General features: G+C 48.0%; 1 protein-coding gene across 5 annotated transcripts in view; it reads right to left on the minus strand.

Moving 5' to 3' along the window:
- The window catches only part of KMT2A (lysine methyltransferase 2A), a 2,049,111-nt gene that overhangs the window by 553,246 nt on the left and 1,470,536 nt on the right, over nucleotides 1-25,329 (minus strand). For all 5 annotated transcript variants that reach the window (XM_069614436.1, XM_069614434.1, XM_069614435.1 and 2 more), the window contains exon 25: nucleotides 17,379-17,536. In XM_069614436.1, coding sequence (XP_069470537.1) covers nucleotides 17,379-17,536 — 158 coding nt within the window. The remainder of the gene's footprint in view (nucleotides 1-17,378; nucleotides 17,537-25,329) is intronic.

Consider the following 25,329-nt stretch of genomic DNA (forward strand, 5'->3'; position numbering starts at 1 on the left):
GCTCCACCCTACTGATGAGGTCCAACCAGACCGAAACACATGTCTGGGGTTGCTGTTGGTACTCTTGTTCAGAGGAGAATTGCCTAGCATTTCGGTGCTGGACTGCCCTAGGGCAGGACAAAGACTGATATGTTTTGGATATTTCTCCTCTGTGAAAGATAGTGAGCTAAAGACTCTGGGTAAGTCTCTTGTAACCGCTACTAATGTCCTGCAGAGGGCAGATGGAGGCCGATGGTGACGAGGAGGGTGCCAGGCTCATTGCGGGACCCGCTTGTGCGGCGACCACGACGGAAACAGACTTGCAGTGCTTGGCCTTGTCTTGGAGCCCCACGGATGGGACGACCTCAAAGGACTTACAAGCCCGCTCCTCAGAGCGGCCGGTCCTAGGTGAGGCATGCCACTGTTTGCCGCACGGGGTAGAGGCCTTGGCGTTGATCCACGTCGCCAGTCTACTGTGTCGATCCTTGATGGTGCGTTTGGTGAATCCAAAGCAAATCTCGCAATCCGCTTCCTTGTGATCTGGATGGAGACAGTACAGGCACGGGGTGGGGGGTTTGTCTTCCACAAACACGTTCCTCATTCTGCAACTGGAGCAGAGCTTGAAGAGAGGACCTCCGTCGTCCTCTTCCGACATTGTCCGGCATGCAGTGTAGGCCCGATGGCCTTCTGGAATCTTGGATGAAAACTCAACGATTCTTGCTCTTGAGGGGCGACGAAAGACGCCGACAAACATATCCCTGCTTGCCGGTCAAAGGAACGAAAGAGCACAAATGCTCTATTTGAAAAAAAATGTGCATGTTTAACGAAAAAACTCGAAAATGCAGAGAAGCTCTCGGAGCAAAACACGAGGACTCCCAACACTTCAACATGCGGTAAAAATCTGATGATGACTGCCAGCAGAGGGGCTTAGGGAGAGGGCAGTCATTGGCTGTGGGCAGTATGACCCAGAGCTTAGTAATTGGTTTATAGGAGAAAGACAGTTTGTAAGTGTCCTGACTTGATGGTCGTGTAGATAAATAATACCTCCGTCCCCAAGTACCACACGAGTAAGAGCACAAACACTACTCGAGCAATCTTTGAGGCCACAGGTGTAGAGTGTCATCAGCCTGGAACCGGGAACGCCGAAAGAACCCCCTGACCACTGTAAGGCAATGAAGGGTTATGTTGAGCAGTGATAATTGGCAACAATGGTAGGGACAGTAGGGACAATGCAGCAGCTTACCTATAGTAGGCAGATGGGAAGCTGTAGGCGTAGGCAGGTAGTATCGCTGACAGCAGCAGGCTGAGGTGTTCTGAAGGCACTCTGGGGGACACCTGAGTTGGGTAGGGAACAAGAACGTAATCCGTGATCAAACCAAAACACAATCCGAGGTCAGGAGCCAAAAAGTCAGAACTGGAGACAGGGAAATCCAAGTACCAAGTCCAGTATCCAAGCCAGTGGTCAAAAATCCAGGTAATCAGAGAGTGCGCCAAAATCCAAGTAGGGAAAATCCAAAAGACAGTCCAAGCAAACGTTCCGTGATCGAGGTAGTACGAGAATAACAAGAGTAACCAAAACGCCAAGCAGTTCTCTGTGAAGAAGCTGTGAAGCAATGTTTCCACGTTTGCTCGCCCTTTTTCAAATACGAGCGTGGTCATGTGACGCGGTCACGTGACCGCAGCTGCGTGTCACGTGGAACGCAACGCAGACAGGGATTGGTGTTGCAGGCGTCTTCCGGGCATGTGACGCGTGGGTTTCCATACGCCCTTGTTTCGCCGCGGAGCGTGAAGGAGTCGCCATGGCAACCGCCACAGTGGAAAGGGGAGCAAAGACACTGGTCCACCAGCCGGGAAACCCCTCCGACTGTGCTGCTGCCGCTGCCGTTGGGAGTGCATGTGGGAACGGGAGACAGTAGCAGGTGAATGTGTGGGAGAACAAGGAACAGTAGTAGGTGAGTGATTGGACAGGACAGAAAGTGAAAGCAAAACAGTTTTTTTCTTGTACAAAGGACTCCTAGCCTGATGACGGGGAATATTCATGAGCATTTGAAGCCATGCCAGACCCCATGCTGGATAAGTGATTGAACTACCAGAAGTTGAAAGCCTAAGATTGAACTGGTAAAGCGTTTGAAGAATTCACTATCAAAGACTCAAGTATCAAGGTGGTCGCCCATGTGAAAACACTTGGGATGATGCTGGAGGTGTCCCTGGGATCTGAATCCCAAACCAACTATCTCCATAAAAATAACGCATATTATATCAAGCTACTGAGAGCCATACGCCCTCTACTAATAGAAGAAAATACGGCCACAATTGCCAAGGCCATTATACTGGCTCGTCTTGACTACGGCAACTCATTGCTCCTGGGAGCACCCAAGAAGTGCATAAACAAATACCAGATAATGGAGAATAACGCAGTCCGGATCATAAAAAAGTTCAATAGAAGAAGCCATGTGACAGAGGCCAGAAGATCCCTCTATTGGCTCAGAGTAGAGGATAGAATCCTTTTTAAATCTATGACCCTGGTTCACAGGTGCTTATATGGAGTGGCTCCATCCTATCTTAGCCAAATCTACCCGATACACCCCTAACAGGGCTCTAAGATCCCAAACACAAGGCAAGTTACAGATACCCCAGGCATTCCGAACGACTGGTGCTGGGAAATCCTTTCCGATTCGTGCTGCTCAGCAGTGGAACAACCTCCCAGTCTCGCTGAGAGTAGAGCCAAATTTACTCACTTTCAGAAAAAACCTTAAGACCCATCTCTTTAAATAATGCTCCCTACTATCTTCTGTTCTTCGAATTACAGCTTAACATGAATCTGTCTCTCTGCACCCTGATGCCTGCAGGCTTTCGACGCATTACAAACATATACAAAATATAAGATTGAACTGTTGAATTGAACCAGTAAGCCAAGACTAATAGAACTGAGCCATCCACCCATCCTTTGTTTTGTGAGCGACTCTCTAGTCCCCGTGGGGTTGAACCTGGGGAAGGGTGTTGGTGCTGAAGCCATTCTGACATTTCCTTTTGAGATACTATTTTAATTTTGTATTTCCTTTAACACATTTGTTATTCTAAGAACGAGGGCAAGGTTAGGTTTTCTTAGTATAGGCCTTTTTATTTTGACCAGACTGATTTGGACATATTTGCTATTGTTTAATGGTCAAGATTACTCCCTTTAGAGTTAGGGCCAGTTAGGAATTCTACCGTTCCAATCAAAAGTGTAAATAAAGGTTTTCGAAACTTGTATCCATTATGTCTACTGCTCGATACCATCCCTTCCTCACGATGGAGAGTGGTCAAGGCTAAGTCTCAGGAGAGGCGAGTGGGGTTAGAGGTCCACAATGAGTCCACACGGTGAAAACCACAATGATTCTACTTAGACAGGGAAGTACAAAAATAAGATATTTATTATAGGCTTAAAAACACACTAGGGAAATTAATGAACCAGGTAATATTATCACACAATACTCTAAACATAAAACACATATACAGTCATCTTTGGTTATAGCAATGCACACAATTCACCTTAACACCTGACAGGGAAGGTAAGAAGGAGAGAACCTGTTCACAAGAACAGAAGCCCTAACTTTATAAGCCCCACCACTAAGTTGGATGGGGCCTTGTGCCCAAAAGTCACAAAGTTTCTTTAGGAGATCACCTCACCCCAAAGGCAGGAAGAGTGCTTATGGTGGTGAGAAATGTTCCAAAAGACTTCCTGCGGATTTTACTGATAAGTAATATACCCTTTTCTATCCGTTAGAACACCTTTTTATGCAAGCGTTTGAAAAGCGAAAGAATAGAATAAATGAGAGTTGTTCACAAACTTTAAGAATGGAGGAGATAGGAGTACCAGTAAGTATTGAGACTACTCAATGACCTTATCCCGATTTTCACGAAGGACTTGGCAGGTCAGATGGGAGTCGCTAAAGGTAGGTTTTTCCTGCCGTTGGATGCAGTAGAAGAAGCCGAGGAGCTGCGGGTGAAAGGAAGATTACGGTCAGATCCAGGAGCTGAGTGCAACCCTTTACGAAGAAATGCAGCAGGGCTCTTCAGGACACTCTACCAGACGGGGGATGGCTTTTTCTAGCGACAGTCATCGCACACGGGCGACAGCAGGTGTCTCTCCAGTTGCGAACAAAGAACGACTTCCAGGACAGAACCCCATGATGCTGGGAAACGGAAACTTTGCAGTAATTGGACTTGTTGGACAAGCTGGTGACTATCGAAGTTCCAGGCGAAAACACAGGATGGTGACGCTTCTGGTATGTTAGCCCAATTTAGAGCTGGTCAGTCCACTGGGTGGTCCAGGGACACTTCCGAAGGCTCCAGAATGTAGGATTGCGAGAAGGCATTGAGACTGGTTGGTCCGACCAGTCCAAGAGAAGAAGTACCAACGGGGGCCTTCTGAGATCAGGCAGTCCCGCAGGGCTTCACCGGGACAGTCGCAGGAAAGGTCGCCAGGCCACTGCAGAGGTTGTCCTTGGGTCTTCAGTCGGCTGCATAGCTACACAGGATACTTGGCCCTGTTTCCAATCTGCTGGAATGGCTGCAGGACTCCTCTACTTATCCTAAATTCAGGTGAGTGATTGTGAGAATGGATTTCTAAACTCTGGCCTGGTAGACAGATGTTTAGGAGGGCATACTGGTTAGATGAACAGTGGACACTTCTGTCTGGGAAGTTAGCCAGACCATTTCACGGAATGAGGGTCATCAGGGGTCTCCAATGAGCACAAACAGTGAAACATCAAGAATTACAATTAGACAGTAGTATACACAAATATATTATTTATTATAGGCCTAATAACAACACAAATGAATACTGAAATGCAATAGTAAAATACCACACAAGCAACACACTATGATTATATATATATATATATAAAGAAAGTACGAGAAAGTTAGTAACACCACCAATACTTCCAAAGGAAAAGGGTGAATAACTTTTATAGCACCAACAGTCTTCAGAGATGGCAACACTAACTTTAAAGTCCAGAACTAAGATGAATTTATGTTTTTGCTCAATCTTCAATGCGTGCGTAAAAGCGCTGAGTTGTGCTTATGTTCAAGCACTTTAGGGAGCAGGAAAAAGTTGGGGAAGAATTCTGAAGGGGTGTAACGGGTTCCAAGAGTCAGGAGAGCATCTGCTGCAATGAACAAAGCTGTTCCCAACTTTCGAAGGGCTTACGAAGCAGATACTACCCAAGCCAAAGAGAAGGCCAAAATTAACCTTCAATGTGTAAAAGCGTTTGGATGAACAAAGGGCCACCGTTAAGTGACATCTCTACTCACCGCCCTTAAATCGGTTTTGGTCCAGACTTGGCAGGAGGGGGTCATCAGAGGTTCGATTTCCCGCCCTCGGTTCAGCTTCCAGATGCACAGGCGTTGCGGGTGCGGATACAGGTCCGGTTTGGGACAAGAGCTGTAACTCACTTGCAGGGTTACCAGGAGACGTTGAGATTCAAAGCACCTTTGCAGGTCTTCTGATCAAGCGTAAAGCAGGGCTCCACCAGGAAAACAACGGGATTCAGGTGCCAGCCCTTTTAGTGTGTCTCAGGATCAACCTGTGTTCTGCTCAGCTATTCAGGATACTTGGTTCTGTCTGCAGGTTGGTTCTGACCTGTTGCCGATCTGCTGGAATTAATGCAGGACCCCTCCCTGATACCCACAGTCAGGCGAGTACTCACACCCGGCCCAATGGGGAGAAATGCTCCATGCACGCACACCAGCAGGGACCACTGGGGTTCTCGTGCACACCAGACACTCTGCACCAGTAATGTTGATTGGGACCCGACAGTCCCAGCCCACTTCCTGGATACCTACACAGAGATCCGGGAAAGAAGCAGCTTTCACGTGCAACTGAATGCCCAAAAAAGGAAATCCCGGTCCTGGATGGGCAGCAGGAGGGCCAAGGGAAAAAAATGGCAAAAGGAACAGATAAAAGACCTTGTGGCATGGCCATGTTAGACACTAGCCACAGCCATAAGCCAAATGCAGTAAGGCTTGGTAAAAAGTTATACAATACAAGAAAAAGCTACTGCTGCCACCAGTCTGTTCCAAGGCACATTGTACAATCACCAAAAATTCCTTAAAGGTTGTCTATGGCCATAAAACACACAGACCCCAGTGCGCGGTAGTGTAAGGCACTTTGCGCAATGATAAAATGTTACCAACAAGTGGCAACAAAGTTGAAATTACTAACAGCCTAAAGGAGGTGTCAGTTTCCCCATAACAATGAGCGAAAGCCCAGTGCAGTACAGCAGAAAAGTAAGGTTAGGATACAGAAAAATGTTTGGGTGTCGATGGACTATGGATGAAAAGTTGCTTCTAGAGAAATCTCATCTAACAGTGATCAAACTCAGCCCTCAAATAGAAAGGATCTGCACCACTCACTCAGCCAGCAGTGGTCCAATCAGGGACTGTGGGTTTATTTTGTGCATGCACACTAGACTTACTGGCACTAGTTTGTGGACTGGGACCAGACAGTCCCAACCCACTTCTTGGGTCCACACAAAAATGTCATGCACTAGCCCACAAACGCAACAGCCTTCCTGTGCAAATGCATAACCATACTAGGGATTTCCTGACCTCAGAAGGCAAGAAGAAGGCCAAACACCAAAATGGCCAAAGAACAAGGAAAACATCTTGTGGCACTGCTATATTTGGATAGCGACTGTTAGTAGCCAAACACAGTAAACTCCAATGTGCATACTAAAAATGTAGCAAAAATTGTAAATATTTATCTGCTGCCATCACCTTGTCTTTAGGCACATTTAAAAGGAACCTAAAATCCAACAGTTAAAAGGGTAGGGTAATAAAAAAAGTAACCCCCATTGCACTCCATTGAAAGATGCTGTGTGCAATGTTAACAAATTACCAAAACAAGTAAAAAGTAAAAGACAGTACTGATAGTCTGAAGGACTAATCAGTTTCCCCATGACAAAATGAGCAAAAAAGAGGCAAGGGAAGTGAAAGTCAGGACAGGTCGAAAATAGAAGCCACTGACTACAGCCACCTTTCTTGTTAGCTCCTCTGGCTCCGATACCTGACCTGGCAACCTCTAAATCTCAAATAATGTAATAATTATTTCCAAGGATCAGGGTGTCCCATCTGCATCAGTGTGTCATCACTGGAGCCCTTAGTGCACAGCAACCTCCTCTGGAACCCACCAACCGCATTCTGCATAACTGCTTACCCTGTCCCAGGGTATTGCTCTTCTGGCCCTCTGGTATTGCTGAGAAGCCCTTTCTTCATCCACAGTCCTCTTTGCCTCTTCCTTAACCTTGTTGACTCTTTAGGGTCAACCTTCAACAGAACTCCAGGAACTACTCCTTGTGGGCACTTTCACACTGAGGTAACTCTCTCCCATCAAAGACTCACCCTATTCCAATACTGGGCCCTCTAAATTCATGTACGTGCCTGCTACTGTGGTTTCCTTTACACGAAGGACTATTGACTCTAAGAGAAAGCATATTTAAATGTCGATACTTACTTGCTACACTCTGACCACTCTGGTTTACGAAGTTGTACTTATCTGTTAGTGTAATGTTTTCCCTTTGCCGTTTCTTATTATAAGGATTATGTTTTTATACAAATATTGTATGAAACCACTCTTATTTGGTAATGAAGAACAAGTTACCTACCAACTGGTAACATTCTTTTGACTGGATGTTCCTCCAACGTATTCCACATCTTTGACATGTAATGTCCACAGATGTGATGCTTCGGAAATTCTTCGGCAGAGGGCGCCCTGCATCGGTGGCGTCGGGTTGATGTCCCTCGAAGGCCTCGTTGAGGGTGACATCATTGGATGTTATAAGTAGCACGCACAGCGCCTGTAGCCTCAGTTCATGTTTTTTCCACTCCACAACGTGTGGCATACCCGCACACAGTGCCTGCGTGACTGCACATAGCCTTGTGGGAACGCAAGCTGCAATAGCATAGGAAATTCTTCAGAGGGGCAGGCTGGGAGGGCGATGAGTAATACGTTGGAGGAACATCCAGTCGTTACCAGTTGATAAGTAACTTGTTGTTCGAAAGGATTGGGTCCTCCAACGTATTCCACATCTTTGACAGACTCCCAAAGCAGTATCATTGATTGGAGGAGGGAGAAGAATTTAGATATACCGAATCAGATGGCAGAATAAAGCACTGCTTTACCAGGCCATATCTTGACCATGGAAAGTATCCAGAGAGTAATGCTTGACAAAGGTGTGGATGCAAGACCACATTGCAGCATCACAAATGTTCTTAACCGGAACTCCCCGCTGCAGGGCTGTGGATGTAGCCATGCCCCTGGTTGAGTGAGCTCGCAAACCCTAAGGAGGGCCCTTGCCAGCAAATCTGTAACATTCAGCAATAGTGAGGATAATCCACCTCAACAGGGTCTGTTTGGTAACAGCCTGGCCCAATCGGTGTCCAGTATACCCCACAAAAAGTTGGTTGTCCACTCTGACCCTGGACATCCTAGAAATATAAAAGCCCAAAGCTCTCCTAAGGTCCAACCTGTGGAGTCTCTCCTCTTCCTTACCAGGATGAGGAGGAGGATAGAAAGCAGGAAGTACCACCTTCTGGCTCAAATGAAACTCAGACACTACCTTAGGTAGGAAGGAAGGACGTACCGTCCGTACAACCCTATCCTTGTGGAACAATGTAAAGGGTGGCTTAGATGAAAGTGCCTGCAACTCGCTTACTCTGCGAGCAGATGTAACTGCAATCAAGAAAACCGCCTTGAAGGGCAACTGTCTCAAAGGACAAGAGTGCAAAGGTTCAAACGGAGCACCCATCAAGAAAGACCAAATTCAGATTCCAAAGTGGCACCTGAAAAGGGGACGGTGGGAACACATTCGTGAGCCCTTTTAGAAAGTGGGTAATCAAAGGAATCTTAAAATAAGAACATTCCTCAGAAGAGCGCTTGAAAATAGATAGCGCTGCCAGGTAACCTTTAATGGTACCCGCTTGAAGACCCTTGTGGGACAAAGAAAGCAAGAAAGACAGAGCCAAAGGAATGGAACAATGAAAAGGATTTACATTGTGTCCTCTACACCAGTTGCGAAACGTACGCCAACGGTACAGGGATTTGGTTGCTGGACGCCTGGCCGAAAGCAACACCTCCATCACGTCATCCGGGAGGTCCCAATCCTTATATATCAACCTTTCAGAAGCCATGCGTAAAGGTTGAGAGTCCTGATCCCTGGATGGAGAACCCCTCGCGCGAGAGAAGATCCTCTCTGCGGGGAATATGGTGTGGAGGACAGATGGCCATTTCTAGAAGGTCCGGGTACCACGGTCTCCTGGCCCAATCCGGAGCAATTGGGATCATGTGGGACCCGAACCTCCGCAACCCCCTTAGAACATGAGGAATGACGGGGATCGGATGAAACACGTAAGAGGGAATGACCAATCCACGATGAACACGTCCCCTAAAGCTCATCTCAGAGGAAATTCCCTTGAGCAATATGTCTCACACTTTCGGTTGACACCGGTCGTGAACAGATCCACTTGAGGGGTTCCCCAAAGGGTGATGTTAGGCAGAATCCTGTGCAGTGCCCTTAGGGACCACTACACACAATTAAGACTACAGGTGGCAACACAAGTTTTACCTTTGGTACAAGCCTGTACTACTATGTTAAAGTGGTAGCAGTAGCGGAGCAGCCAGGCTTATCTCAAGAGTATATGAGCAGTAGCAAAGATTACACAAAGGGACCACAATTACTGTGACTCAAGCAAACACTGACTCAAGGTTTCAAGTAAAAATTATAAGTACATTTATTTTTAAACCATTTGTTATAAACACAACACTTCTATTAATTCAAAACCACACGTAAAATATACTACAATTAACCAATTCACTTTGTACGGTATAACTTCAAGGTAAGTACCCGGTGTTTAAGCAGAAGACGTTACCGGGAATACACTTGCGATCCCTTTTTGACAGTAATGACAGTTTGGTCTTAGCGTACCCGCAGCAAGAAATGTTACCGGGGCAAAAACACACTTAGCACCTGAGATACCCAGAGGGTGTTGGGGGCAAAAATCATAGGCAATACTTTTGTCAAGGCAGACAGAACCAGAGAACACTCTTAGACAGAAATTCAAAAATCAATAGGCCGGAGCCAGTGTAAAGTGGAACCGGGTTCCTGTTGTCGAGGATCACACAGTCGGATTGTTCACGATTCAACGTAGCCAGGAGTACTTAGATATTGTCAACAGAGGAAGCAAACGTTATAAGAAGGAGGGAAGACAAGGGCAAGCCTTGGAGGCGAAGAAAAAGTGATTTACCCAAATTTCCTCGAGCAGAACACAGTACCTTAATTCAATGAAGAAGCTGGTGCCACAGCAGTTGCTCCTGTTAGTTTCCTGCAGACCCACGGTTCCTGGTGCTTCGGCAAGGAGGACGACTTCTGAGGGGGTCTGCACCACACAGGGCTGAAGCCGGCAGCAGCGACGGTGAATAAAAGGTGCGCTCGTTAAAAACAGGAGAGGCTCTTCAGATGGCTATCCGGACCACTACAGCAGTGTGCAGCGATTTCAACCACGAAGAGGATCCTCTGGCTGCAGAAGATGAGCTGGTTATCCCCACCAGGCTCAAGGGAAGAAGACTCCGGACTGGATCTTCTCTTGTCGTCGAAGGGTAGATAGCACAGGACTTCAGCAGGGCTTCACCGGGACGGGGTAGTTGCAGAAGCCGACTTCTTCTCTGCTTCTCTTCGGTTCCTTGTAGTTCCAGTGGCGACTGACTTCTAGCCCAAGAGACCTGCCTTTTATGCGAAAATCCCCCATTCACACAGCCCGGCTGTCAATCACGCAGCAGGGGGGTTGTCCAGCCCGGACAACCACCTCAGCCAATCATGGCAAAGTGCGACTTGGGTTTCCTAGGATACCCTGAACAGGGGGTGACTAAACCCCAACCTCACATTCAGGCGTCTAGAGGAGGGCTTCTTGGCAGAAGCCCGCCAAAGACAGTGAACAAAGAAGGCAAACCTGGTTTCCCGTGCAAAGTAAAACACAAGAAGGACTTTAACAAAAAGAAATGGCAAACAAACCCGATCGGAGCCAAAAGAAAAAGTATTTGGTCAAGCAGGTTTTATTTCGAGGCTAATATAATAGCCTAAAACAATACCACGTTTATATAGTATAATTGCGGTAGAAAAGTTAGGGTAGATGCAACTGCCACCAGCCAAGTCTAAATGTTAAAAGAGCGAAACAATGCTCTAGGAGGTACAGATAAAAAGGGCTAAGGATTAACCCTTTCCAGTACTCCATGTAAGATGGTGTGTACTGGATCTGTGGTTAAATGACTAAGTAAAGTAAATGGCAACTTTACCATTTTCTAGAGGACAGGAGTCGACCCAGAAATGGAGTCGTGGGAAGTCTAAAAGACAGCCCTGTGTCACTGCACTGAAGGTGCTGTGTAACACACAAAAGAAGGGGCTACTGAAGTGGTGTACTCCAGAGTCCACAATCACAAAAACTGAGGAAATACACATAGCAAAACATAAGAGTGGGGGAAAAGCTCATACTCTTACCGAGAAGAATAAACTCCAAAAATCCAGCAAAGCTGCTGGGGGACTCATTAGGTAAGGGAAATTAGCCATTGAATTAGAATTCTCCCAAACAGGCGAAGATCTCTTGAAGGACTTCCAGAGCCAACTCCCACTCGTGGGAGTCCACGCTCTGTCTGCCTCCGCACATTCTCTTGTCTGGCCAGATAAGCTGCCGAGAGTGAGATTCCTTGCTGTATCGCCCAGACCAGAGCTGCATCGCCACACTGCACAGCGGAAGTGACCGTGTGGCCCTACACCTCCCTTTTTGTTGAGGTAATGCATGGCCACTGTGTTGTCCGTCATGATCAGGACACTTCCCTCGCACAGACGGCAGAAAAGCCTTCAGAGCTAGCCTGATGGCCCTCAGCTCCAAAAGATTTATGTTGAGTTAGACTCCGACAGAGACCAACGACCGCTGATGGTCAGCTCGTTGGCGTGAGCTCCCCATCCTGTGAGGGAAGCATCCGTCACTACCGTCACCTCTGGCCACGGTTGCCAAAAAGGCTCTCCCTTCATCAGATTCCCTTCGCTGGCCCACCACCCTAGATCCTGTGCAACCGTGAGCGTAATCTGAAGGAAATCTGACATTTTGCCTGAGAATTGCGAACACTGCGTCCTGTGAGCCCATTGAAGAGATATTATCCTCAGTCTGGCCTATGGCACCAGAAAAATGCAGGATGCCACGAGGCCGAGCAACCGTAAGAATTCGAAAGCCGGGAGACTCTGGGCATGTTGAAATTGGTTGAACATATGGACAATGTGATGAGCCCTCACCTTGGGTGGCGAGCACATTCCCAAGGATGTGTCCAATATAGCCCCGATGTACTGGAGTTGTTGGGAAGGTGCCATATGCGACTTCTTGAAATTGAGGGAGAAGCCCAGCTTGTGAAGGGAGTGGCAGGTGAGGCCGAGATGATCCAAGGCTTGTTCGGGAGAACGTGCCCTTATCAGCCAGCCGTCCAGGTAGGGGTAGACGTGAACCCCCCCTCTCCTGAGATACGGTGCCACCAGCACCATGAGCTTGGTGAAGACCCTCGGGCAGAGGTCAACTCGAATGGCAGGACCCGAAACTGAAAGTGCGAGTTGCCAACCGCAAACCTCAAGTATTTTCTGTGCTTTGGATGGATCGGCACATGAAAATAAGCATCCTGCAGGTCCGATGACACCAACCAATCCTACACCCGCTCCTGTGCCTGCCCGGCCTCCGAGAGCATGCCGTGGCGTCCTTGGTGCCTGCTTCCCCGATCACGCTCGAGTTTACCCTGGCGTCTGCAGGCACGCAGAAGCTTTCATTCATCACGGGAGCTGATTGGGCACGGCGCTTCGCAAGAAAAGGTCATGTGAACCAATTAGCAGTCACGTGACTCGTAGGAACCCTATAAGAGTGCTCCAGCCCTCTCAGTAAGTGCTTCTCAGCTGTTCCTTCCGCGAGTAGCGTTTCTGTGCTCCTTGTACTCCTGTTTTTGGATTTCCTGGATTCTTGACCTTGTTTTGCTTCTGGAACTTCTTACTGGATTTGTCCCTTGGAACTCTGTATACTGGAACTGAATAGACCCTTGGATTGCTTCTTGGACTGCCTTTGCTTTTGCCCTCTGGATTTGGTTATTACGGACTGCCTCATTTGAACTGTTCAAGACCTCCGGATTGCTTCCTGGACTGCCTTGCTTCCCATCTCACTCAGTATTACCTCCTAGGTGATACTTCCCATCCCTGAGGACCCTCCTCTCTTGCTCTCCACTCCTTCAAGGGGTACACGTAAGTTTCAAGCTGTCACCGGAAATCCCTAGGGTAGGTGTTCTTTCTGTCTACCATTTTGGTGCCTATAGTAGTTTCTTTGTACCTGCTTGTTAACCCTTCTCTCTCCCATACAGTCATCCAGGACCTGGTGTTTCCTGTTCCTGCCAACCACCTGTGGCCTCAATAATCGGTCAGCGAGTTGATTGCTCTTCTCTGACTGGTACTTGGGGACAGAGGTACTATAATCATAGTGGACCTCAGATCGTGACAAAGAGTGACCATCTTGAACTTGTCCTTCCTGAGGAACTTGTTCAGCCAACAGATGTGTCTCAGTCCCCCGTCTTTCTTGGGAATAAAAAAATATGGGGAGCACCATCCCTTGTTCCTCTCCGCCAGAGGCACAGGCACTAGTTCTATAGCGCCTTTCTCCAGGATCGTCAAGATTTCCCGCACAAGGAGCGGATCCGGAATCTTCAAAGCGAGCTTCCCCGGTGGATTGTCGCGAGGCCGACTTAGGAGGGGGTAGGCAGTAGCCGTGGGCTATTGTTTCCAGAACCCATACATCTGAAGTAATGGCTTGCCACTCTTCGAGATGCTAAGACAGTCTGCCCCCAACCGGCAAACAATGAGACCTGGCCTCATAGCTGTTATGGAGCGGCTGCGGCAGCGCCTGAAGGCTAAGAGGCAGATGCTTGAGCGGCTTTGGCACCCTTTCCTCGTCCACCACGAGGAAATTTACGTTGGCCCCTTTTACTGGCCGCTCCTCTCGTTCTACCAAAAGAGGCATATTAACGAAAGGAACCACCCCTCCACTGTTGTCCCCTAGAATGAAAAGGCAGAGATTGACTCACAACTGCGCCAAAGATTTAGCAGCTGCTTTGGAGGTCTGCAACCTCTCAAGGCTCTCGTCAGCCTTGCTGCCAAACAAATGAGAACCGTCAAAGGGCATATTGAGAAGACGGGCCTGCACATCTGGCGCAAACCCTCACTTCCGCAACCACAAAAACCTGCGTATCACCGTGCTCTCAGCCACGATCCGGCTGATACTATCAGCAGTATCCAACCCAGACTGAAGGGATTCACACATGGCATCCTTGCCATCCTGAAAAATAGCAAGAAACCCATCCCTTTCTTCCCCTTCGGGAATATGTTCAGCAGCCAGAAAGACAATTCCACAGAGTGTGCGAAAATGTTGCTAAGGCACAGGTGGTGTTGGCAGATTTCAGTGCCATACTCCCAGCCGAAAATACCTTGCGTGCCCATCCATCGAATCACTTGTCGTCCCTATCAGGAGGGATGGTAGGGTACATTGCCTGCCTCGAGGTGGCCGAGGCCGCCTGAACCACCAAAATTTCAGGAATGGGGTGTGTGGATAGGTAGATGGGGTCGCTACTGGATGGGCAGTATTTCTTAGTCAACGACTTGTTGACCACCGAAGAGACTCCGGGGTGTTCCAAGTAGCAGCCACCCTTTTCTGTAACGCCATGTGAAAAGGCAACACTGGGTCAGTGGACGGACACTGATCTAAAATGTCTGTCAGGTCACCCTGGGCGAATTCAACTGGTGGGTCGGACCACCCTAGGTACCCCGTAACTCTTGACATCAACCTCCTACAGGATGATTCAGCATGAGCCCCAGGCTCTGGCCTACCAAACTCCATTTCAGGAGATGTGTCCAGGCCACTGGATTCATGAAAGACTGTTGCAGATACTCCATCTGACTGTCCTCAGAAAAGACAATGTCAGGAACTTCAGGTGTTTTACCAGGATCATCAAAAGGCTCCAACTCCACATAAGACCTCTCCTCAACCTCGTATATGTTCTGTAGAGAATGAAAGAACTCCTTCCTAGGGACAGGAGCAGATATGGATTCAAGAATGGGCTTCAGAGTCTTAGACAGAGCCTTTCTCAGAGGATCCACAGCCACAGGGGCCTCCAACAGCAAATTCTGGCCCACAGGCTATAATGGCGTCGAGTGCGCTGATGGCATTGACGTCGACAAGGGCGCCGAAGGCTCTGAGGCCCTGACCGAGGGCAAATCCTTGACAGCCGCACTCGATGGACACAGCGCTGACGCCTTCCTCGACACCTTCCCAGACTTTACCGGTTTCGCTGGCGACGAAGACCGCAACCTGGATCGGGCACGTCTCTGGCGATCAACCAGATCCTTGTCCTAACGGGACCTCGACGGTTCCCAATGTTTATCGCGCCGACTGCCTGGGCCCGAGGGTGTGCAAGCGTCGGAGCGAGATCGTTTCCTGCCGGCTTCAACCAAAGGCGCGGACGGAACAGTGCCCTGAGATTGAAAAATCTCCAGCATTTTCTCCCTGAATGCCTCCCATTGGTCCGGAGTGGAGGGTTTAGTGGGACAAGCCGCTTTCCTCACAGAGCCATCATCCGACGACGACGGGGAAGGTGAACGGTGATGCCGTTTCTGGGAGTGCCTCGACGAGGAGGAGTGGCGGGAACCAATCCAGGACCGAGAAACCCTGGACTCCCTCCGACGGGCAGAGTCACCCCTCAAGTCGTCAGTGGAAAGACCAGTAGTCTTTTTGGATTTACAGGGTTTGGAAACTCAACCTACCTGCAATTTCCCCTTATGCTCCTGCAAGGCCTTGGCCGTCAAAGACTTGCACTTTGAGCAGTCATCCGTGCCGTGGCTCTCGTCCAGACACCACAAGCAGATACGGTGCGGTGCGGGTCTGTGATCGACATCTTGGACTTACACTCCCGGCATTTTTTTAATCCAGACCGCGGGGTCGTCGGGGTAGAAGAAGAAGACATTATCGAAGTAGATAACACGAGGCATGCCGATTTCTCAAAGCAAACATGTTTGCAGAAAAAATGGAACTGAGGCTACGGGTGCCGTGCGTGCTACTTATAACATCCGATTATGTCACCCTCGAAGGAGGCTTTCGAGGGACATCGACCCGACGCAATCGACACAGAGCACCCTCTGCCGAAAAATGTCTGATGCAGCAGAGCTGTGGAAATTAAATATCAAAGATGTGGAATACGCTGGAGGACACAATCCATTCAAAAAATGTGTACTTTATCTGTGAATTACCCCGGTCCATCTTCCTTGACTGAGGCCTGTGCAGCTCTGCCACAACTATTACTTGGAGAGCCTGGTGAGCTTGAGGGACTCGAACAAGAATCAGGAAGATATACTTGAAGACCCTGACCAGAGGGCCTTAAAGGACATCTCTACAACACTGAGGGGAATTGGCTTCTCTTGCACTAAGAGCAGAGGTCCAACTATCTCCACCTGGACCTTGCGATGGAGATAGCACCATTCAATGCCCAAAGGGGACATTTTGAATGCCTTTGAGGTGGAGGTTAGGCTTTGGCAAGTGGGGCATGTTGCAAATCATGACACAATCTTCTTATGCATGTAGATTGAAAAAGACGAAATGGGTCAATGTGCCATATTAAAAAAATGCACCAACTAATTCTAGCTGTTAGGTAAAATGTTCTAGGCATGATGATCTATGACTTATTCAATGTTGGAAGAAAGATACTCAGTAGTAGAGATCCATTGAGCTCATAGGTTGCAGAGCCTATGGCTGCAAATGTGCTTAAGATTCTCTTTCAGAAAATTGCTTCTTACTGGCGACTAATGCTGCCAGGCACCTGTGCCCATGTGTCTGGAAGAAAGGGAGGGCTGATGTACCGGTAACTGTCTAATACAAATTAGGACATTGGACACAGCAGGTCTGCTTGCAGCAGTGAGGCCTGCATGTGCATGCTTATCGGCTGTACCAAAAATGAAGGCTCACACCTCGCACCAAAAAACATTCACTAGGCTTACACAGTAACTATTGTAAACTGTGACTTAAAGCAGATATCTTTGGTTTTCAAGTTAATGTAATCAGTCACATTGCACAGGTTTACTGAAGCCTGGACCCCCACCACCATTCATTTGGAAAGAATAAAGCCCAGGGTCAGCACATTGCCAAACACTTTCTGGACGTTTAATTTGTATAGTGCAAAGAAAGACTGCAATAGTATCTGTTCAGGACTAACTGGAGGATTTGGAAACAGTAGCTACCACAGACATTTACAACATCTGTCATCTCAAGTGAGCACATGTGGAAGATGAGGTACACGCTACCTGTTAGTGCAGGAATTGGAGACATAGTCCGGTTGTCATCATGCTCCACAGTGCTATTAATATCTGGTTCGGATGCTGGAGGCCGACATTCCATGATCTTGCACGTGTAAACGCATCGTTTTCGTGCATCTGTTGTACTCCAATAAACCCGAGAACACCTTGTAGAGGGGAGGAGGACTCAAGTTAGAACGAGGACATGGTGTATACAGTACTTTAGGTATGGTTTTCAGTAGCTGAAATTAGGTTATACTTAGTACAAATATCTTCTTTAAATAGGTTGGCGAAAAAGAGAAAATGCACTTTTTACAGAAAGTAAAATTTTCAGTTTGCAGTTGTTACGCTGGATTTCCAAAATTAACCCTGAGGGTGGATTTTGGAAGGCAACCCTATTATGAAAAACAGGGAGACACTGAAGTCTAGCCAAACCCAATCAATGTAAGGTAGCAGAGCAGCAAGGCTTATACCCAGGAGGGGTGCGAGCGTGCCCTGGGGCTACAATGAGTCCACACAGAATAAAACCAATAATTCCAATTAGACAGGCTATTACAAAAGTATACAATTATTTATTAGACCTTTAAAATACACACTAGGAAAATGAAACGCTTAGACAAATATTTGTCACACTTAGGAGAGTAAAGCAAGCATTTGGCTCAATAACCAGTGTTAAACAGGTAACAGATCCACTAACACGTAGTATGCCCAGCCCTAGGATGATGTGGGGCCTTGTGCTCTAAAGTCATCAGTCCAAAGTTATAATTTTCAGGTAGGTTTACTATGTGATTCAACCATGCATTGGGTTATAATACAAAAGTTAAAAGTTCAGAAAGGTATGTAAAGTTCAGGTAAGTAACTCACTCAATCCCAGACTGTAGGATAGGCCTGGGAAGGAATCTTTGACCAGTCCTCCACCAACCAATGTCAGAAAGACTTTGATAGGGACAGGACTTTACGCCCACGTAACCCTATGGAGAACATGGCTGTGAGGGAAACATGTTAACTTACCCCCCGCACTCTACCACCCGGACTCTTCAGAAATAACTGCTGTGGTACTGGATTCCACTGGGGACACAAGCTTCTGTGTTTGGTTCCGTTTAGGGATGCACAGGGGTCGAGAGTGCAGAGGTCCATTTCGTATGAGGGATATAGTATCGGCCGATCACAGTGCTTGAAAACCGGTTCCAGATACCTTCGAGCTGAACAACCTTGTGAAGAAAAGATAGACGTCTGCAAAGTAGGTGACCCTAGGACACCTCCAGGGTTAGGCGCAGAAAGACTATCTTCAATAGACGAACACAGGAGCAGGCCCAGCACAGCATCTGTTGTTGCAAGAAGACTAAAAATAAAGGAGCAGGCATCTTGAAGGTCCTCCAAGTTCCAATAATGCACCCTGAATGGCGCTGGCTGCACCGAAGTAGCCCGGGAAAGAGTTGGTCAGTCCACCAGTTCGTTCAGGGACACTTCCGTAGGCTCAGAAGGCACAGGGCCCTCTGGTGATCAGGACAAAGGAGCACTGGAGTTGGTGGTGGTCAGCTGCTGGAGTCTCTCTAGGGCTGCACTTCTTCATAAGGGTTTTAGCTCCAAAGATGATCTCTCAAATGGCTGCAGGAGTGCTCCTTTTATCCCAGAGTTGGACTGGAAGCTCACCCAGGTCCACCATTGGGTAAGGATCTGTACCATTCAAACTGGCAGTGGCTATCCAATCATGGATAGCCACACACCAAAAGATCTGCCCAGCAACAGAAATCCAGGCACCAGGATGTGTACTGGGACCAACCTGTCCCAGTCCCCACATCCAGGCTCACACACAAACCGCCTCTTAGCCCGGGAAAGCAGCAGCTTTCCGTGGGAAATGGCGTTGCATATTTGCCAAATTCGTACCCGAGTGGGCAAAAAGAAGGCCAAAGAATAACATGACCAAAGGACAGACAAAAACAAAAAATGTGTAGGACTGCTATCTTAGGGTGCTAACGACCTTGGTGGCTAAACTTCACACTTCTGGAGACTCTCATACCCCATGTAGCAAAACTATCAAAAGGCTGGAGCCAAAGCTAGCCCACAAAGAACACTCGAATGCAGTCCTTCTCCTGCTAAACCCTGACCATCTGGAACTCAATTCTGCGAGATGCTCGAAATGGCCCCATCATCCGCCAGTTCTGCAAAACACTAAAAACATGGCCCTTTCAGCAATACTTGCCAAATGAATGAAAATCCTCCCTTCCTTGATCAACAGTGCTGCACTACTGTAAAACAAATGCCAATCCCAATTCTAGCAACCTCTTGTTTTAAAGCGACCCGCTGCTATTGAGCTAGGCTTGCACTATAAACAATAAAATGGTAGCCAATTGCAGTAAATGAAAAAGTGCCCTGAGTAAAAAGTATAAAACATGGTAGAAAAATATCTGCTGCCACCAGCCCTTCCTAGGCACATTGCAAATGTAACCAAAAGGTCAATACAGAAACAGATATAAAAACACAAAGTATCCTAACAGCACTTCACTTTAGGGTGATGTGTGCAAATGTAATAATGCAATAAATCCACAAAGAGTCATAGCCTCTCAGTACTGATAGTCTTGTGGATTGATCAGTTTCCCCATAAGAATGAGCAAAAAGACAAAAGGCTTCACGTACTGCCAAAATGTCAGGTCAGGAGCCCAAACAAAGCACAAAGAAAGGGTATCTCATAAGTCTTTTGGAGGAAAGCAGCAAAAAGAAAATCTTCCATAACAGTAGTTTTAGAGTAGCGACATCCACAGCAGTTAACAAATGTTAGGGGAAATTATTTTAGAGTTGGGAATGCAGTGCATAGGGTTTTTAGAACTGAGGTCAAATTCAATGTTGTCCAAATGGAGCAACACAAAATTAAAGCCTGCAAATATGAGAAATGGAGTCAAAGTTTGGCAGAGTTTTTGCAAGTCACGGTTGTGCTCGTCTTGCATCCAAACGTTTCCTGTGAGCAAATGTTTTCCAATACAACAAAGACTAGCAAAAAGCCTCTGGTCGGATAAGAACTGTCAAAATTGCAGTTCAGCATTAGAGTTGCAGAGTATGCAGACGGCAACCCCATGTCAACAAGAATGATTAAATGACCATGTAGGACGTTGCTGGAGTGAAACTAGACGCTGGGGTACAGTGCAGCTACTTCAGTAGCCAAGTTTGAAGTGTCAAAGGCCAAAGCCAAGCAGATAGTTGCACAGCACTTCAAGAAACACAAGGTGCAGTCTTGGGTACTCGTAGGTCACAGAGCCTAGCCAATGCTAATCCTTTGCATGAGATTCAGGGTTCCAGACACAAGACGAACCACACAGGGGCCAACAAGTACTACTATTCAATGGTAGTAGGAGTCCTGGAGTAAATAACCCAGCTGTGCCCACAGAGTCAAGAGAAGGGAACTTTAATATGGCTCCCTCTGATTTTCTGAAGAGCCCAGAAATACTTCCCATTTGGTTGCAGGCAAGAAGTTTCAGTTGAGCTTCGTTCACCTTCCTCAAGTGAGGGTCTTCTTCAGTGGCTCTAGGACAAGCCAAAAGATTGACAATGGTGTGGCGCAGATATTCTTATTGTTGTACAGGTTTGAGAGCTGAATGAACATTGAGCTTTCAATGAGGCACACTGTATCATTAAACAATGTGTCAACCACATAGCAGCAACACTTAAACCTTCCCGATAGCTTCTTGAGCAAACAGTTAGAACATGGAGTGAGAAAGTCTCATGTTTTGGGTTTGTATATGGGAATGGGGAAGCCACAAGACACTCTGATGTAGGGCCCAGAAGAGGCAAACGGGGTCTGCTAGGCTCCCCAGCCCATCTCCGACGCATCTGTTCATCCAGTCATTGCAAGTTCAACCTAGAGTTCCCCCTCCTAAAAATACATAATTTTAGCCCATGCCAGTGACCGCCCATCACTCAAGAATTTATGACCCCTCAAACCCTGGAGCAACCAGGCTTTTCATCAGACGGGAGTGTGGCTTTCAGGCATCAAGTATTTCAGGAGGACTGATTATCAGGACATGTGAAATGCATGCACCTGGGCATGAGCAAGTTGCACATTAGGTAGGCTGCACCCGCAAGAGAATTAGAGAATGGTGAGCCCTGCAGCATTGAATATTGTGAGGTTGGCATCATGGAAGGAGACGCAGAATCAAAGTAGAACAATCTTTTATTTTATTTAATTTAATCATTTATATAGCGCACAAAACCCATAAAGAAAATGTCAGGATGGATTAAGGCCTAACTTGCCTTATACTAAGGTGGGCTTTTCCCTACCTAAAGACAACATAAAAATCTGTCTGTGTCCAAATCCTATATTTGCCCTCACAACCTACACCAAATAATGTGTAGGGACATGAACTATAAATCAAAATAGTGTTCCAAACAAAGTTCTGAGCTACTTCCTCAATTTGGGTTTTAAGGAGAGGGCAGTTTCTGTTCCGTGCTTGGGACGGAAGCCTGACTGTCCAAGAAGTTTATTGGATTCCAGGTAGTCCTGGATCTGCAGATAAGCTGCACGGTCGAGGATTTTGAGCAGGAAAGGAACAGTGGTGATGGGCCTGTAATTAGTCGGTATGCTGGGGTCTAGCGAAGGCTTTTTGAGAAGGGGGATGACCCAGGCGTCCTTTAGGTTATCGGGGACTATGCCAGTGCTGAAAGAAGTATTTATAAGGGCAGTGATGAAAGGGGCTAGTTCATGGATAGCCTCCTTAATAATGGGAGCAGGGCACGAGTCACCCTGGCAGTTAGAGGGTTTCAGCTTGCTAATGATGTTTTATACCTCCAAGATAGAGAGAGGGGAGAAATTGAATGGTTGAGGAGTGAGTATAGTCCAGTGAGTGATTCTGGGGGGATAATCAGTCCGAACGTCGGTCAGAAGGCTATTTTTTTTTTTAGAGTTGATTTTAGTAAGTAGTGTTGAGTTTTTGTTTTGGAACGCATTTTGAATATTAGCACACCATGCACTGTCTTTGCTGCAGGTGTCACAAGGGTTGGAAGGAGATTCAAGTTCTTTGAGAATCTTGAAGAGCTCTTTGGTGTTGGATTCTGCTTGTAGAATACGCTTATTATGTCTCTTATTTTGCTTGGAAGATTGCCTCTTCATGGTTAAGGGACGCTATAATGAGGCTATCCTTGTTGGTATCTGATGGGCGGCTTTTCCAACGGGCTTCAGAATTCCTCTTTTCTTTGCGAAGCACTCTGAATTGTGGTGTGAACCAAGAATTGAGATGTGCACGAGGTTTAGGTTTCTGTAGTTCAATAGGGGCAATGGAATTCAATGCTTTAAGCATAGTGTCGTTAAAAGTATCCACTAGGGCAGTAGGGTCAGTGCATGACATTGAGGCATTGTTTAAAAGAGGTAAAATGAGGGAGAGCAGTTTCTCTCTAGTAATGTCTTTTTTATTTTTATTTCTTGTACAAGTTGGTGGAGCAATGTCCTGTTTAGTGTGTGCAGCGTTGGCTTTGATGTTAAACGTGATAGAGTGGTGGTCAGACCAAGTGCATGGAGAGATTGCTTGTAGCTAAATGCTGCAATTGAGATAAACTGGCCAATCAGGAGTTCTCCCATTGATGTGGGTTGGCTCAAAGATGCTGTTAGAGAAGCCAAAATCTGTGAGGGTATTGGCTAGGTCCAGTGCTTTGCGGTCATTAGCTTCTTGAAAACCTAAATTAAGTCCCCTAATAGGATAAATTGGGAGTTGGTCTTAGTTTTGTCATCTAATATAGCCGTGATGTCATCAGCGAAAGTGGAGACCGGTCCAGGTGGCCTATAAACAAGATGCATGGTGGCGCTTTGGTTAGGAGAAATTGGTAATTTGACCGTTAAAAGCTCATTGGATGCATGGGTGAGGTCTCGACGTCCTGGCCAGTTCAATCCTGCATCAGGGCCTGCGCTGCGTGCCACCTTGGGAGTGACAACATCAGCCACCTCTGAAAGCCTTGGAACGACCCCTGTAGGCTTCTTGGGTCGTGGAACGGGAGGGCTGGTGGTACTAGGATGATCCCGTACCAAAACCCTACAACGATTTGCCAGATTTCCCTCCTGAGGCACGAAAGGAAGGACGATGTTGCTGAAGCATACCAAGGGCACGGGACGTCTGTGTCGGTCTTGATGTCTTGCAACAATTCGTCGACAGCCTTCCCAAAGAGATTGTCCCAGTCAAAAGGCATGTCCAGGGCCCTCGTCTGAACTTACTGCGAGAGTTGGTGGCTTTCAACCAGCCACGACGATGGAGGCAGACACTGCCATCCGTCAGAACCCTGTGTCCACAATGTCCAGGGCTACAGTGATGACATGGTCCGATGCCACCTCGCCCCTCCTGGAGTATCTCCAGCGCCTCGACACTCTTGTCGTCGGGGAAAAATTCCAGTAGTGGGGCCATATTATACCACAACTCCCTGTCGTATTTGGCCAGGATCGCAAAAGCATTTGCTGCCTTCACTGTCATTGCTGCCGAGTATATCACCTACCTACCCACGGCGTCCAACTACTTCCCCTCGCTGTCCGGGGGAACGGAGGCTGAAGATGAGGGATTTGAAGAATTCTTCCTCGTAGCCGTCAATACTACAGAGTCCAGGAAGGGCTGCAACTGCAGGCACTTGGGTGCAGACTCTGACACCCGGTACTTCTTTTCCAGCCTGTCTCTTTTCACCGGGGCTGAGGCAGGATTTCTCATCAGCGCCAGGCCCTCATTCCAAACGTCGTCCAGAAGAGGCATCGCCAGAATGGTCTTCCTCTTTGCCTCACGGCGCTGGTAATGGAAACCTTCCTTCTTGGTCTCCTCTGGCATCAGCTGGAAGAGCTCAGACGCTTAGGCGACCAGGGCATGGAACGATCCCACTTCATCCGGGGGAGAAGCTCTCGGCGGCGGGGAAACGCCACTGGTGTTGTCCGTGTCCGTTGTCACTGTGCCCGTGTCCATTTCCCTAGGTGCTGTTTTCTCTTCTTTGCCAGTGGGGGGCCCAGTGTCACAAGTGCCGGCACTGCGGGTGCCATCGGCATCCTCTTCTGGATCTCCGACACGAGCGTAACGAGAAGGTAGGTCCCGCCGTAGTCATCACCATCCCCCTCTGCATTTCCGCCGTCATCATCGACCCCCTATGCATTTCCGCCGTTGACATTCCCCACGTCCTGCCTGGAAGAAGAAATATCCGTGCCCTGGAGCATGGTAGAGGCCTCCACTGCCCCCTCTCTTTAAGTCCTGAGGGGTCGGTCTAGGGGTCAGGGACGGCATCCTCTTCTCCAGTATTTTCTCCACCGGCTTGGTCGAAGTCTCCCGCTTGGGTGGGAGGGCCACTCTGAGTGCCATCTGGGTCCCCTGGACCGGGTCAGCCCCTTTCGCCTTCGAGAGGGCGGCCGCCACAAGCTCAATCGTCGAGGATGACCTTGCCTAGACCACCTTGGCCTTCAGGGGCAGGTCCGACAACTTACCCTGCGCCTTTGTCTTCTCTGGCTTCTCCTGCAGTGTCCCTGGGTTAGCCGGTTTCGTCTTCCAGGAGGAGCTGCAACAATGACTTGAGATGGAGGCAGACAGCTTGCAGCTTGCAGTCGTTTGACTAGCTTGCACGGTGACCCCGACAGAAACTGACTCACAGTGCTTAGCCTCGTCTTGGGCCCTCAGACCGACCGGTCCTGGGTGAGGCATGCCCCTGCTTGCCACACAGGGTAGAAGCTTTGGCATTGAGCCACACCGCCAACCTACTGTGATGATCCTTGACGGTGCGCTTGGAGAAACCAAGGCAGATTTCACAATCAGCTTCCTTGTGGTCCGGATGGAGACATTAGAGGCACTGGGAGTGTTTGCCCTCAACAAACACATTCCTCAAACCGCAGCTGGAGCAGAGCTTGAAGAGGGAACCTCCGTCGTCCTGCTCTTCAGACATGGTCCGGTGTGCAGTGTAGGCCCGATGGCCTTCTGGAATCTTCGATGAAAATCTCGACGATTCTTGCCCTTGAGGGGCG

The sequence above is a fragment of the Ambystoma mexicanum genome, chromosome 9 (assembly GCF_040938575.1).
Source record: "Ambystoma mexicanum isolate Mex_15411 chromosome 9, UKY_AmexF1_1, whole genome shotgun sequence".
Taxonomy (NCBI): domain Eukaryota; kingdom Metazoa; phylum Chordata; class Amphibia; order Caudata; family Ambystomatidae; genus Ambystoma; species Ambystoma mexicanum.